This window comes from Phyllostomus discolor, chromosome 4, assembly GCF_004126475.2.
Source record: "Phyllostomus discolor isolate MPI-MPIP mPhyDis1 chromosome 4, mPhyDis1.pri.v3, whole genome shotgun sequence".
NCBI lineage: Eukaryota > Metazoa > Chordata > Mammalia > Chiroptera > Phyllostomidae > Phyllostomus > Phyllostomus discolor.
In genome coordinates, this window is record NC_040906.2 from 140,372,142 (window position 1) to 140,387,722 (window position 15,581).

The following is a 15,581-nucleotide window of genomic DNA, read 5'->3' on the forward strand; positions in this document are numbered from 1 at the left end:
TTAAATGCTTTTGAGGTTTTTCATAATCATCAAAAAATGCTTATGAAATTTCAGTTCTCATTCACTATCAGTTGACTAAGAAATTCTTAGGCTCTAACAATTAAATGGTGTCTTTATCTCTTGCATTATGAATTGTTGCATAAAAATTTTTATAAGTAGTGAAATTTAAAGATTTGGTATGCATGCTAGATGCCATTCTTTATTATTTAAAAGTACCAAGTGAGATTGCTACTCATTTACAAACAGTGTCTTGACTTTTAGAAACCCTTGCTATGTGTACTATTTACATAGATTTGCTATAACATATATTTTTGACTTAAAAACCTTAAATGTTTGAAAAAACCTTTTTTTGCTTAAATATATTTGTATCATTGGTTTCACATAAAATATTTGAGAAATTCAACTAAAAAGAGAAATTACTGCACATAACATAAATAAGCTTGCTTTACTATAAAGTACATGAACAAATCAAGGTCTCTGGCCTGTATGTGGCAGAAGCAAGAAAATAAATAATTAAAGGAGAGGGGTATAGTTTCTCACACACTGATCTCATTAATGGAATCCATCACTGATAAATGTCGGTGTACTTGATACTATGAAAATGTGCTCAAAGTTGAAATACTAGTTTGTAATCAAGTGATATATTCTACAACCAAAAATATTATTGCTTTTGAAGTTATAAATTATTTGGATGTATTTGCATTGTGACCTATTCTCTCCATCCCTTCTTTCCTCATTGGCAATGTTAAAAAACTGACTTTAATCTGGAAATTTGTTTTGTTTTATTCTAAGTCTCAACACACAGTCTATCTCACATATGTACCATTCCTCATCTGCATAAAAGATTAGATTCTCTTAATAGGAAATGGTGTTACCTCATAAAGTATTGTTTCTTTCAAAACAAAACAAAACAAAACTGGGTTAATTTGTATTTAAAGAAACAATCCTCAGTGAAAATACTTGACAGGAACAACTAGGGACAATAAGGAAAACCTGAGGAGTTATGGCAGCAGGACAGATTGATTCTATTTTTCTTACTTACAGAATAAGCATTTCTTACTCCTCCTGTTGCAGTGTGGCTGTCAGTAAAAAGATTTTGAAATTCAGACACACCATTGAAAATTTTCCCAATTTTCTTTTATTGAAAACATTCATTGCATACTACATAGCAGGCACAGAGAGGTACAGTGTAGTCAAAGATGAATAAGACAAAGTCCATGCCTTGAAGCTCAAGTTTGATTAAGGTAGAGGTCAGAAAGACAAGTGAACAGATGATTACATAGTAAATGCAATAGTAGAGATGTACAAAGTATTAAAGTAGCTTTTGAGTGTACTAGTTAAACAAGAACATTGCATGCAGTAGGAACCACATCTTCAAAGTCATAAAGAAAGGATGGTTGCTACATTGGTTTTAATTAGTGCAGGCCTCAGATGAGGGTGAGCACATTGGCTTTTATAGCCTCCCCTATTTTTTCTTATTTTCTCAATTCTTGATTTGAAATTAAAGAAGATGCCACCAGTTGGTAATTCATACATGCAGTCTATTCTTCTTGGGCTGAGTGGTGTAACTTGTCTTTTAAGTAAATCAGATCTGCATTTTGAATAATTTACAGATCTTAGTAAGAAATGGGAACAAGTATGTCACACCTTTTTAATCTAAAAGTAATGAATGAAGATTATTAATGTATCAGATCACATTATAATTCTAGTCTGTTTTCTTACTGCTATTTCAAATGTTAATTCATATTAAAACAATTGTTGTTTATACACTAATAGTGATGGAGGAAGATGATAGTATTTGGTATAGAAAACAGCAATGCAAAAATAAAAAACTGTATATAACTCTATACCATTTTCACCCCTAACTTTAATCAGACTTGCTACAAGAGCACATTTACCGATTTATGTTTTATTTACATTTCACTTTTTTTTCATTTTCACTTTTTATTAAGGATAGGTAAAAAAAAATCTTGTAAGCCCCATAGGGGAAAGGAATGTTTACAAAAGCAGATACACAAATGGGAAAATGGGCTCCTGGAATGATAAGCAAGATTTAATTATTAATAAAAACAGTACTTTGAAAGAATTTTTTGAAGTCTAAATCAAGTCATGGGTAACAGACTCAATCAGCCCTTCCTCCCTCCCCCCCCCCCCCCGTTCGTTCATTCCTTCGTTCCTTCGTTCCTTCCTTCCTTCCTTCCTTCCTTCCTTTTTTTCTTTCTTAATTTTGAGAGCACTAGTATACCACTAGTTCAAAAATGAAATATTGGAGAAAGAATGTATATTGACATATTTACAAAGTCCTACATTACTAATCAGACTTCACTCTATTTTTTAAGGGCTTTTTATTTTTTAAATATATAAGTTCCTTGAGGGCAGGACTTAATAATAAATATACATTAAGGAATCTCATAGAAGTGCCATGACTTATAAATTAGATATATCATAATAAATGAGCATGAGTGTACATATGTTGTTTTTGTTTCCTATCTATTTCCCTTGGTTTCTTGAAAGAACCAAACCTTTTTCTTTTACTGTTACTACCTCTCTACGTCTTTCTTTTACTCTGTACAGGTGAGTTTAATAAAAAAAAAAAAACAAGAACAGAATAAACTCTTTCCACTTCTTGGGCATAAGTGTAGAGTTGAAAATGGCTAGATTAGGTATTAATACCTGACTTTTGGTATTCATTTTTCTGTTCCTATAAATGTAATTCTGTAAGAAAAAATACAAATGTGTAAGTAAATATTTAAACTTTCATGTTTATATTTTGTTTCATTTTAATAGGGGTGTAAAGATAATACTTCCTCATTTTTCTGTCATTTATACAACATAAACTTATTTTATACAGATTATCCCATATTTTTATTATGACAAATACTGCCACTTTTATTTCTATTTTTATAGATTTCTTCTTTAAGTATATTTTATTGATTATGCCATTACAATTGTCCAGTTTTTTCCTCCCCTCTACCCCCTTCCACCCAGCCTCCCCCTCCCTCTAGCATTCCCCCCCACCTTAGTTCATGTCCATGGGTTGTACATATACATTACTATTTATTTATATGTATATATAAAATATTACATAAAATATTACATAAAGTATATATGTAAACATTACATGATTTTATTTCTTTAAAGATTTTATTCATTTATTTTTAGACAGAGGGGAAGGGAGAGGGAGAGAAACATCAATGTGTGGTTGCTTCTCACGTGCCCCCACCCAGGAGCCTTGCCTGCAACCCAGGCATGTTCCCTAACTGGTAATTGAACCAGCAATCCTATGGTTTACAGGTCAGTGCTCAATCCACTGAGCTACACCAGCCAGGGCACATTTCCTATACTATTCTTAACTCCTCCTGTCTATTTTGTACCTAGCAATTATGCTTCTTATTTCCTGTACATTTTTCCCCCATTTTCCCCCTTCCCCTCTCCACTGATAACCCGCCATCTAATCTCCATTTCTGTGATTCTGTTCCTGTTTTAGTTTATTGTCTTAATTTTTGTTTTTGTTTTCTAAGTTCAGTTGTTGATAGTTGTGAGTGTGTTCTCATTTTACTGTTCTTAGTTTTGATCTTCTCTTTCTTAGATAAATCCTTTAATATTTCATATAATAAGGGCTTAGTGATGATGAACTCCTTTAACTTGACCTTATCTGGGAAGCACTTTATCTGCCCTTCCATTCTAAATGATAGCTTTGCTGGATACAGTAATCTTGGATGTGGGTCCTTGCCTTTCATGACTTCAAATACTTCTTTCCAGCCCCTTCTTGCCTGTGAGGTTTCTTTGGAGAAATCAGGTGATAGTCTTATGGGAACTCCATTGTAGGTAACTGTCTTCTTTTTTCTTGCTGTTTTTAAGATTCTCTCCTTGTCTTTAATCTTGGGTAGTGTAATCATGATGTGCTTTGGTGTGTTTCTTCTTGGATTCAGCTTCTTTGGGATTCTCTGAACATCCTGGATTTGAATGTCTAGTTTCTTTGTCAGGTTGGGGAAGTTCTCCTATAATATTTTTTCAAATAAGTTTTCAATTTCTTGCTCTTCCTCTTCTCTTTCTGGCATCCCTATGATTCAGATATTGGAGCGTTTAAACTTATCCCAGAGGTTCCTAAGTCTTTTCTCGTTTTTTTGAATTCTTGTTTTTTTATTCTGTTCTGATTGGATGCTTATGTCATCCTTCTCTTCCAAGTCTTTGATGCGAGTCCCAATTTCCTTCCCTTCACTATTGGTTCCCTATCTATTTTTCTTTGTCTCCTTTGGCATAGCCTTCACTTCTTCCTCTGTTTTGCGACTGTACTCAACCATTTCTGTGAGTATCCTAGTTACCAGTGCTTTGAACTCTGCATCTAATAGATTGTGTATGTCATTGTAGCTTAGTTCTTTTTCTGGAGTTTTTGATCTGTTCTTTCATTTGTTTCATATTTATTTGTACTGGTACACCTGTTACATTGTAAGCAGCAGAGCGTAAGGAATTCGCTAGGGCGAGGTTGTAGCACTGTATGTGAGGGAGGGGACAGAGAATGAATAATACTGTTTGGTAGCTGACTCACCTCTGGCCCCACTTGCCATCACTTCCCTCACTTCCCACAAGCAGATTGTGCCCTTCAGGCACTGTTTCCCTGGAAGGGTAGGCTTGTATGTGCTCTAGGATCCTGTAGGCCTCTTTAATGTACTTTCCTGTGAGACTCAAAGTTTCTCCTGCCACTGCAGCCCCTACAGGGTTTATAGTCAGAGGTTTTGAGGCTCTAGTTTCCCATGCTGGTACTCTGAGTTTCATGGTCTTACTCCCCGGTTGTTCCTCTGGGCTTATCCACACTGGAATGTAGGATATTTCGGTCTGCTGGCCACTGCCTCGCTTGCCCTGGACTGCCATTTGCCACCTTCTTGTGCACCCTGTCCACCCAGGCTTCCTGTCTCTGCTCCTCCTACCAGTCTGGATGAATGTTTCTTCTTTAACTCCTTGGTTGTCAGACATGAATACAGTTTGATTTTCAGGCAGTTCTGGTTGTTTTTGGTTTTTAAATTGATCGTTATCCTTCTTTTGGTTGTGTGAGGAAGCAAAGAGTATCTACGTACACCTCCATCTTGGCCAGAACTCCATATTATTCACTTTTTTTTAATAGCAAAGATAAAATCTGAAATATGACATCATGTAAGTTATAATAATTATTTTTCTTGAAATATTTTTAAAAATAAGTGTTTATTTTCAGTGTTGTTTTTGTAAGTTACTATATTTGTTAGGATTAAATTGATACTTATATGTTCCACATGATAAGAATACAAGGGTTAATAATGGGGACTTGCGAATTTTGTAAACTATGTTTTGCTTAGAATTAGTTCCAAATATTTTGTTACATTTATAATAAAGAAGAGTATTTCTGGAATGTGAATCTTATTCTAAATAGAGTATTTTTTATAATTTTACTCTTAAGTAATTGGTGTTGATAGCTTTTTAGATAAACTATGACTGTGGAGAAGGTGCATCTTGTATACATTGGGCATATGATTAGAGGCCATGATTGTAAATCCTAGGTCTTTCCTTATACGCCAAACCATATACTAAAGTTTTGGTGCAAAAGTTTCAACCTAAAAAATTTTTTTTCTTACTCAAAAGCAAATAACCACATCTCATATTGGAACCATTAAAAATTTTATAACTTTCAGGAAATTGTATTGTTCCTTGAAGACTATTTATATAACTACTCTAACATATCCTTAAATGTTGGATGGTTAAATAAAGCTTTCAAAATTTTTCATATCTTTGTACACTCTTTTTTCTGCCTTAAATGTTTATATATAAAGTATTTTCTGTGTTGATAAAAGTTAAAATTATCTGACAAGATTCAGAACATAGTATGTAACATATATAATGTGTTTAAAACAGATTAATCACATTAACTTTTTGCCTTATTGACTAAACATACAATAATATATCAACAATGAGGTCTTGCCTCTTACATTTTTTTTCTTTTTCATGTTTTAAGCAGTCTGGACCAAAAGGAAAGGTAAGCTTAATATTGATGAAATTAGAGCATGGGTATAACAGTAAATATCAGATGATTTATATGCTTTGAAAAATATCCATCGATTAGAGTCATCATTAAAACTTAGTAATAATTTTAATAAAAGGAAACATATTAATAACACAACATGATACTTGATTTCTGTGGGTAGCGTTTTATCATAATTCTTAATATACATTTTTCCATGAGTGGTTATTATATATTTATACTGATGTGGGACTACTTTCCTTTTAAAGATGGAATGTTTAAATGTCTTAGTAGTAAAGTTGATTTCAGTTCCATTGTTAAAATCTTTCTTGTTATATTTTACACTTCAGTAGAGTAAGGGGGAAATGGAATTAAAATACCTGGAGCTTGGAGGTAAAATTCTTAACAATAACTGTATTCCTATTCTGATCCAAAAGTCTGTAACAGAACTTTATGATTACTGTTTGTTCCCTTGTAACAATAATGGCAAACACATTCTTTAGCAGAAATGTTGCTTAATGTAAATAACATGGAAACAAATTCATAAGAATATACATTTCTTGAATAATGAAATGGTTGTGATTCGTCTAAAGCAAATGTCCACATGAATAGCTTCTCTGCTCTGTGTATGTATGTATAATATTTTGTGCATGTGCATATTTTTTCTTGCTGTCCTGAGAGTTTCAAAAGCATTTTATGAATTCCCCCCCAACCAAAATGGGTTAATAGCCCTTGTATTAAACAGATACCTTCATGTAACTGTGAAGGTCAAAAGAAGGGACATTCTGTGATTTTACTGACATAATTTTAACTCTCTAATTTTGTTTAAATGTATGGAGAAGGCAAAGAGTATAACTTGCAAAATTTTATAAAATGTATGAAAACCAAGTTTCTGATATACAGTTTTAAAGATGATACTGTCAGCAGAATATTTAGGCATATTTTTAGTTCTGAAATACTTCACAAATATTTTGTGTTTTAAATGAATGGGTTATGTAAATATTTTACCACCTGTCTTCTGGGAAAGAAAAATTATTTTCCCATGGTACCTATTTTTGTTTTTGAGTAAATCGTTATTATTGTCAGATAAAGATGACTCATTTTAGATCTGTTAAGTTTTTAACTCATAGGTGACTATATATGTTTTGGAAGGCTATTAATAAGATGTTTTTAATGAAATTGCCAAAGAATATATATATAAAATCACTCTTGATGTGATCATGTTTAAACAGACTTCTGTTTTATAGAAATAAATTCTTTCTTGTATACTATACCATAGATAGATAAAATGTACTTACTGTTATATTATCAGAATAATATAAAATTTTTACATTTTTTTTTTATTTACAATAAAAAATGTGGCATTGGAGGATTTATACTGATTTTTTGTCCAACTATTTTGGCTTCTTATGCATATTTCTGTAGAGAAATTTATTCATTCATACATTCAGCACATATTTCAATGACTCTGTGCCAGGTGCTCTTCTGGGAGCAGACAGAAATTCCTATTCTCTTGAAGCTTGCTTACATCCTTGTTGGAATAATACTGAATAAGAGTCAGAGATATAGAAATAAGTAACCAGCATTACTAGTAGGTACATGACTTACTCTAAAGTGGGTCTGGTAATATTTGCTGAACTTTAAGGATTTGTGAGAGACAAATGAAAGAATTATTTAAAACTGAGTTATACAATGTAAAATTTGAAATTTCTATAATACTAATAGCTACTGAAATTCTTTCTGTCTTTAGTACTAAGGTTAATGCTAAGGGCTAGATGTGCAGCAGCAGCTTTTTCTAAATACTTTGTAATGAACATACCTGAGTGATTTATTTGGTGGCTTAGTTACCATTAGGTTGAATTTAGCCTATTTAATCTTTTGTATCCTTACCTGAAATTATTTTGTGTTTAGCTTTGTCAGAGATAATTTGAGAAGAACTTTTGTGTCAGTAGATTTCACTTTTTACATTTTTTCACATGAGCTTTTTCCCACTGTGAACACTAAGCCACATCTTTTTTTTTTTTTTTTAGAGTAATAAAGTCACTTAACACATGAGGGACAATAAATCTTGGAACTAACTGATTTATTTATGAAAGAGAATGATTTATCAAGCAAAAGTTAGGTACTTGTGGAAGGTAATCTTTTCCACAGTTTTTCCATTTGTACTATATTTAGGGCACAATGAGGTGTGTAATAAGTGTAAAACTAAACTGAAATAAATAATAAATAAATAACAACGTTAAGATCCAGAGCTTACAAACAAAAGAATTATTGTTAGTGGGTGACTCCGACAACTTGAATGACTCAAATTTCCGACTCATAGACAGATGGGTTGTGAATACAGTATATGTGACAGTGCCAAGAATTTAGAATATTTAATTTGGTGTTAGAACTTTTTCTTTTTTTCTTGTCCCTACATAAAGAAATCTGTTGACCTTTATGAAATTGAAGCACATAGTGGTTTTCAAATTAAAATTAAAAAAAATAATACTTTTTATTGTAAAGAACTTGTATATATTTTAGAGAATTTTGAAACAACAAAAAGGTACAAAAGTGAAAAAATACAATGAAAGAATAAATGTAAAATACTAGAAATGTTTACTTAAAGGGTGTGTTTGAAAAGACAAGTGTTATAATTAGAGATTTTATAATTTTTTAAAAAATTGCATTGTTAGAATCTTTTTTAAAAAAGATTTTACTAATTTTTAGCAGGAGGGAAATGGAGGGAGAAAGAAAGGGAATCCTAGATGTGTCAGAGTTGCCTCTCGCATGCCCCAGGTGGGGACCTGGCCTGCAACCCAGGCATGTTCCCTGACTGGGAATCAAATCAGGGGCCTTTCTATTTATGGGAAGACGCCCAACCCTCTGAGCTACACCATCCAAGGCATTATTAGGATGTTGATGCATTTCTTTCTAGTCATTTTTCCTTAATAACTTTTTTGTTAAAAGATTTTATTTATTTGTTTTTAGAGAGGGAAGAGAGGGAGGGAGGGAGGGAGAGAGAGAGAGAGAGAGAGAGAGAGAGAGAGGGAGGGAGGGAGAGGGAGAGAGAGAGAGAGGGAGGGAGAGGGAGAGAGAGAGAGAAACATCAATGTGCGGTTGCTGGGGGTCATGGCCTGCAACCCAGGCATGTACCCTGGCTGGGAATCAAACCTGCGACACTTTGGTTCACAGACTGCGCTCAATCCACTGAGCTATGCCAGCCAGGGCTCCTTAATAACTTTTTAATATACCTTACACATGTGGAATCATAATAAAAATGTATATTCTGAATTTTCACCTAACAGTATGCTCTAGCATTTTTCCTTGCCATTAAGTTGGCTTCTAAATATTATTTTTCATGACTTCATAATAGTGTGTCCTGAATGTACACAATTTATTTACCCATTAGGCCATTTCTGGTCATTTCTTACTGTTACATACATGACACAGTGATTGACAGCTTTATATATAAATTTCTTAAGTGCATTCTATAGTATATGGCTCTGGGCAAGGATTTTTTGGGCTACATTACAAATGTTTTTAATGCTCTTGGTAAGTACTGCTAAATTGTTTTGCAGGGAGATGATAACAGGATATAATAGCATTTTAAATTGTTGTCTCAAGGTATTTGAGAATAAAATTGTATTCAGATTATACTGTCTGTCTTGTAATCATAAGAGTCATCTGAAACTTTAATAAGTGTTAACCCATTAGGATAGGCCACAAGACTAATAGTTATTAATAAGTTTTTTATTCACTTCTGATCAATTGGAGTATATATTGAAAAGAGTAAAATTTCATTCACAGCAACTAAACTGAAATCCAGTAAGAAAATTAATGATATATAACTTCTTTATAAATGTATGTAAACATAATCTGAGGCATGTATTGTTGGATGGTTACTTGATATTAACCTTAATTATTATAAATAAATATAAAGTAAGTTTATACTTGTTTCCTTTATAGTAATATAAATAATGGTATATATTATTTATATATTATAAAATCCTTAAAGTACATTTAATGAAGTTTTAGTCAATTTCAGTGACTTTAAGAAATTTGACCAATTCTGAGGTTTATTTAGAAGAACAAATAGTCTGTTGCTTTTGAGAAGAGCAACAGACTTATTTTTTTAAAATAAGAATAAGTGGGGGAAGAGAAGAATGATTTGTCTTGTCACATAATAAAAGATATTGTGAAGAAAACAGTGATTGAATGTGAAAACAGTAGAAATAAACTAGGAAGTAAGACAGTAAACAGACTAGAGAGTCTAGGTATATTTAATTTCTAAGCAGCCTTTACAATCAATAAATATAAGCATATTTAGAGTACCTTTCAGATGCCTGAATTATGATATTTGTACATTAACTGACAATATTTTGAATTAGTATATAGTGGCTCTGCATGGTGGCCAGTGGTTCAGTTTTAAAAACACTATTATCCTTGTGTAGCAATGTTTATACAAATATTTCACTTCAAATACATTTCTAAATACATTCTGCCTTTTAGATATACACATTTAAAAATTTTTTTTAAATGATTTTATTTATTTTAGAGACAGGAAGGGAGGGAGAAAGAGAAGGGGAAAAATAGTGATGTGTGAGAGATAACATTGATAGATTGGTTGCCTCTCACACGCCCCAACCTGGGGACCTGGCCCACAACACAGGTGTGTGCCTGAACTGGGAATCAAACCAGCAACCTTTGGATTCACAGGCTGGCACTCAGTCCACTGAGCCATACCAGCCAGGGCAGATACACACATTTTTTAATTCTTACTATTTATCAATAAGCAGGCTATGTTCTAGGCAAAGAATACAGATGGAAAAAACAGATGAAATCCTTGCTTTCTTACAGTTTAATTTTGATGGGTACAGATTAATAATGAATAAGTAAAACATGAAATAGTAAGTTCTCTGTAGAGAAGTGTAATTGGATGATGTGATGGATAGGGATAGTATGGACTGCATTTTTGATTAACTGTTTATGATGAAACTAACATTTATCCAAGGACTAAGTGAGGAGTCTGTTAAGCCATGATCATAGAGATGGCTTTTCTAGATAGAAAAGAGGTGGTACTAATATATTAATACAGGAATGAGTGTGGCATGTCCAGAGAACAGAAAGAAGAGCCAATGTGCCTGGAACTTTATTAGCAAAGTGGAAAATGTTATGAGGTGAGTCTTAGTGAGGTCAGCTAGGATCCATATTTTAAAGAGCTTTATCAAGATAATCTGAAGAGTTTGAGCCTTTGGGGTATTTTAGGTAGGGAAGTGTTATTTTTATCTGATTAAAAAGATTTAGATTGAAAATTTAGATTAAAAAATTTTACCTGTATTTATAATTTGACACAATTATACTATTCCAGCAACATCTAGGTGTTTGGGGAGGTGGAAAGGCAGAAGTAAAAGGGTTCTTTAAGGTCTTTTCTTGGCAAGTGGATTGTGAGGGGTAGGGTGCAAGTAAAATAATTTTAAAGATCTCATTCTATTAGAGAGGCAGTAAAACATCTTGCTTGAAAATTGAAATCTTGATAACATTAATGAATAGAAGTATGCAATTGGAATAATGGCCCAAAGAGGGAGGGTAACTATTCATTTGTTAGGTTAATGGTTGGAGTATGCAATGAATAGCAATTGTGTAAACCAGTATAAATAGTGGAAAAGAAGAAACAAATACAGATATAAAAATTAACAACTAATAAAGTAACAAGAAAGGAGAATATGAAGCCTATTAGTTACAATAATTGTGACCAGGTTGAATAAATTTAATAAAAGACAAGCTGATTGGGTTAAATCCAACTATATTATGTTGTGTAGAAGAATGAGACATAAAATAACAATCTGTAAGTGAAAGGGTGGTTAAAGTCACAAAAGATGCAAACAAAAAGCATGAGTAGAATTTTAATAACAATGAGATGGTATTAAGAACTAGAAGCACTAAATAGGATGAAGGAGCACGTTTTATAAAGGACACAGTCTATAAGAGTTATAACAACTAAATGTTATCGTAAAATTAAATATAGCCCTGGCTGGTGTGGCTCAGTGGATTGTGTGCCATCCTGTGAACCAAAAGGTCACTGGTTTGACTCTCACTGAGGGCACATGCCTGGGTTGTGGGCCACATCTCCATTTGGGGAAATGTGAAAGGCAACTGATCAATGTATCTCTCACCCACTGCAGTTTCTCTCCCTCTCTTCCTCCTTTCCCCTCTCTCTAAAAGTAAATAAATAAAATCTTAAAAAAATCCTTAAATATCTACCCCTAAAATAAAATAAGCAAGAAGTTCTTGGTTAGAATACAACTGTAGGAGATTTTAATACATGTTTTTGATAAGTAGACAAGTTTAACATGAATTTGGAATAAGCTATTTTAACTGTAAAATGAATACAGTGATTTATTTTACAAAATTTACATTTTTGAGATCAGTTACAGCACTGGGAAGATGGATTAAAAATGAGCTATCATTGAAACTAAGTCCCCCCAAAAAGCACCAGCACCCAGATCCTGGTTTCTAATACCACTATATAGTAAAAGTAACATGGAGAAATGGCTGATTCTAGGGATGGGTTAAGGAAAAACACAGAGTGAATGGAGCATCTTATAGGGTCAGAAACTAAGCAAGTACTCAAAAAACAAAAGGGTACTTGCTTCAATAGTGTATATACTAAAATCGGAATAATACAGGGAATATTTTCATGGCCACTGTACAAGGATGACATGCAGATTACTGAAGGGTTCTATGTTGTTATAAATTTTATGTTATCTGTATTTTACCAGAATAAAAAACAAAAACGGAATGAGGTCACATTAAAAGGACACAAGAGTCAACTGAAAAAGCTCCAAGGGCCAAAACTGAAACAATTGGATTATAATCTAAAATTCAAAAAATATTCATGAATGATACGGTATAAATGATTGAATAAGTTTATTGAACTATCCTAGGATTTTACAAGCTGCACAAAATGAATTGGGGAATGGACAGCTGTTTACTAAAGAATTCCAAAAAATATGTGTAAATAGCCCCCTCTTCAGGAAGTGGAGGTTAACTGTCCTCACTCCTTTTATGGCTAGAGACTGACTTGCTTCCAAATAGTATACAAAGGAAAAATAGTAACTATAGAGTGGAGAAACCTGGCAAACACTCTACTATAGCCAGATGATCAAGGTTAACATCACCAGTGATAAATCATATTGGTATCATGTACCTCCTGATACGTGATGAGAAGGGCACTTCACCTCCGTGATATTCTTACCCCCAAACCACAACTCAGCCTAATCATGAGAAAAACAGTCAGGTAGGCCCAGGTTGAGGTGCATTCTACAAAAACAGCTGATTTGTTCTTTTCTAGTGTCAGGGTGATGGGAAATTAAATGCAGTGGATTCTGGATCAGATTCTGGAATGAAAAAGATATTAGTGGAATAGCTAGTGAAATCTGAATAAAGTATGGGGTTTAGTTAACAGTAGTGTGCAATGTCGATTTCTTTTTTGACATGTATGATGGTAATAAAGGTATTAACAGTAGGAAAAACTCAGTATGGGATGTAAGGCTATTGTGAATGGTCTTTAAAGCTTTTCTTGCAAATCTAAAATGATTCTAAAATTAAGTTTATTATTTTTTCCTTTTTAAAGAGAGGGAGAGGAACATCAATGTGTGGTTGCCTCTCATGCACCCCGCACTGGGGACCTGGCCTGCAAGCCAGGCATGCGTCTTGACCAGGACCCTAACTGGCAACCCTCCGTCCCACAGGCCCACACTGAGTCCACTAAACCACACCAGCCAGGGCTAAAATTAAGTTTATTTTGAAAACTTTTAGAGCCGAGGCCTAACCTTTAATGAACAGAGCATTCTAATGTTAATTTAAAGAATTCTGCAAAGAAGGAAAAAGTAGCTGTCCCAGTTCGCCTTACGCAGCTTGTAAAATGTTGGTTCCACAAGGTGTGGTTTTTCTCTAAAACTTCTTTGCAAAACATAAACCCTCAGAAGCCCTAAACCTCCTGCCATGTATATGGCATGACAGGGAAGCTTCTTTACTTCTACTTGGTTTGAGGTGGGAAAGAACTAACCACTGGGAATTTAAGTGCTAGGCTTGAGTTTTGTATCAGTTTGGAGTTTGAAATTTTAATATCTGTAGAGTGATGAAACCCTTAAACCAAGAAATTAGCATAAAATTTTATTTTTTTCACCTAGCAAAAATCTTTTAAAAACTCAACTAAATTTTAAAGAATACAAGTTACTAATGCTAGAAAGATTTTAAAATTCTTTTTTAAAGCTAATGCTTTTATCCTGAAATTCTTATATTTTTGTATTAAACCTAAGGCATGCTTTTATTTCTGTAATTTATTTATTATAATACATTTTTTTAAAACAAAACTTAATTTGTCCTCTTTGTATAGGGAAACATGAAGCAAATATTGGATATAGAGTGGCCATAATGTCTGGTATGTTAGCAAATATACATAATAGTTTATTAACATTAAATTATAATACATGATAAGGTCACGGATATTACATGATGTATTTAGTGTATTCTTCATTTCCTATGCAGAACTCAGTGCACTTGATCAAATTGCAAAGAACACTGTATTAATTCATCATTTTCATCAGTCCATGCACATTTATGATTTATTGTCTCAGATCAATTTATGTCAGTTGCTATTGAACGAAGCTGTGCTTACAGCATTCTACAGCATATCTGTATTTTCAGGGGTTTTTTTGGCCACTCTAATTTACATTGTTGATAATCCTTGGTATTTAAGAATATCTGTTTGCATTGTCTACTATTTTAAAAAATATGTAATGCACAGAGATTTTAGAGTTAACTGTAATAGTATCATCATTATTGCTTCTGTTGCATTTTAAATTTGGTATCTTTACTTTTCCAAAGTGTACAGTCATGAAAATTAGAGATTAGAAAATTAGTTATGTGATTTAAAGAATATTATCTCCTCATTAGTGTGAAAGTGTATGGAATATAAAAATAATACATTTTATTTTTAGCTAAATTAGTGTAGTTAGGAGTTGAAAAACCTACCTTTATCACAGCACTAGTAGTACTACTATCTCTAATGCATTTTCTCATCTTCACAACTCATATCCTCACTAATATTAAAATTTTGGCAGGACGGAAATTGCCTGGTTGTATCAAATGATGTTCTGTAAGGATGAAAACACCATTACTTATCAGTATTAACGCAGTGTAGCAGAATTCAAATTCTGACATTGTTATTTAATAGTCGTGTGATCTTGGGCAAGTTAACTAACCTTATTGTGCCTCAGTTGCCTCATTTATAAAGTGCTAATAATAGTATATGCTATTTGTATAGCAATAGTATATGCTTTATTGTGAGAATTAACACAGTTAATGGAAGGAAAGCACTTAGAACAGTACCTGGCACATGATGCTCACTAATTGCTAACTGCTATTACAAATTCACTACTATCACTGCTCTTACTATTTTCTTTCTTGTGCCATTTCATATTTTGTTCTCAATTTAGGTGGTTCGACCTTTAAAATTCAGTATTAAATCTTTACAGGGAACTTCCTTTAGAGTTTTTGTTTAATTAATTTGGTATCAATCACTAGTGTGAATGGATTTACAAATAAT

At 33.0% G+C, this 15,581-nt stretch overlaps 1 protein-coding gene and 1 non-coding gene across 9 annotated transcripts in view; both read left to right on the forward strand.

Moving 5' to 3' along the window:
• Positions 1-15,581, forward strand: part of SENP6 (SUMO specific peptidase 6) — a 112,643-nt gene that overhangs the window by 44,326 nt on the left and 52,736 nt on the right. For 4 of the 8 annotated variants that reach the window (XM_028510888.2, XM_036024366.1, XM_036024364.1 and 1 more), the window contains one exon: positions 5,984-6,004. The exons of 1 other annotated variant lie outside the window; for it this stretch is intronic. In XM_028510888.2, the coding sequence (XP_028366689.1) occupies positions 5,984-6,004 (21 nt within the window). Of the gene's footprint in view, positions 1-5,983; positions 6,005-14,394; positions 14,415-15,581 lie in introns of those variants that run through there. 3 more of the 8 variants (XM_028510889.2, XM_036024368.1, XM_036024367.1) reach the window with 2 other exon arrangements.
• On the forward strand, positions 12,614-12,720 carry LOC114495797. Its single transcript, XR_003684471.1, has one exon. It is a non-coding gene; the product is annotated as a U6 spliceosomal RNA (small nuclear RNA).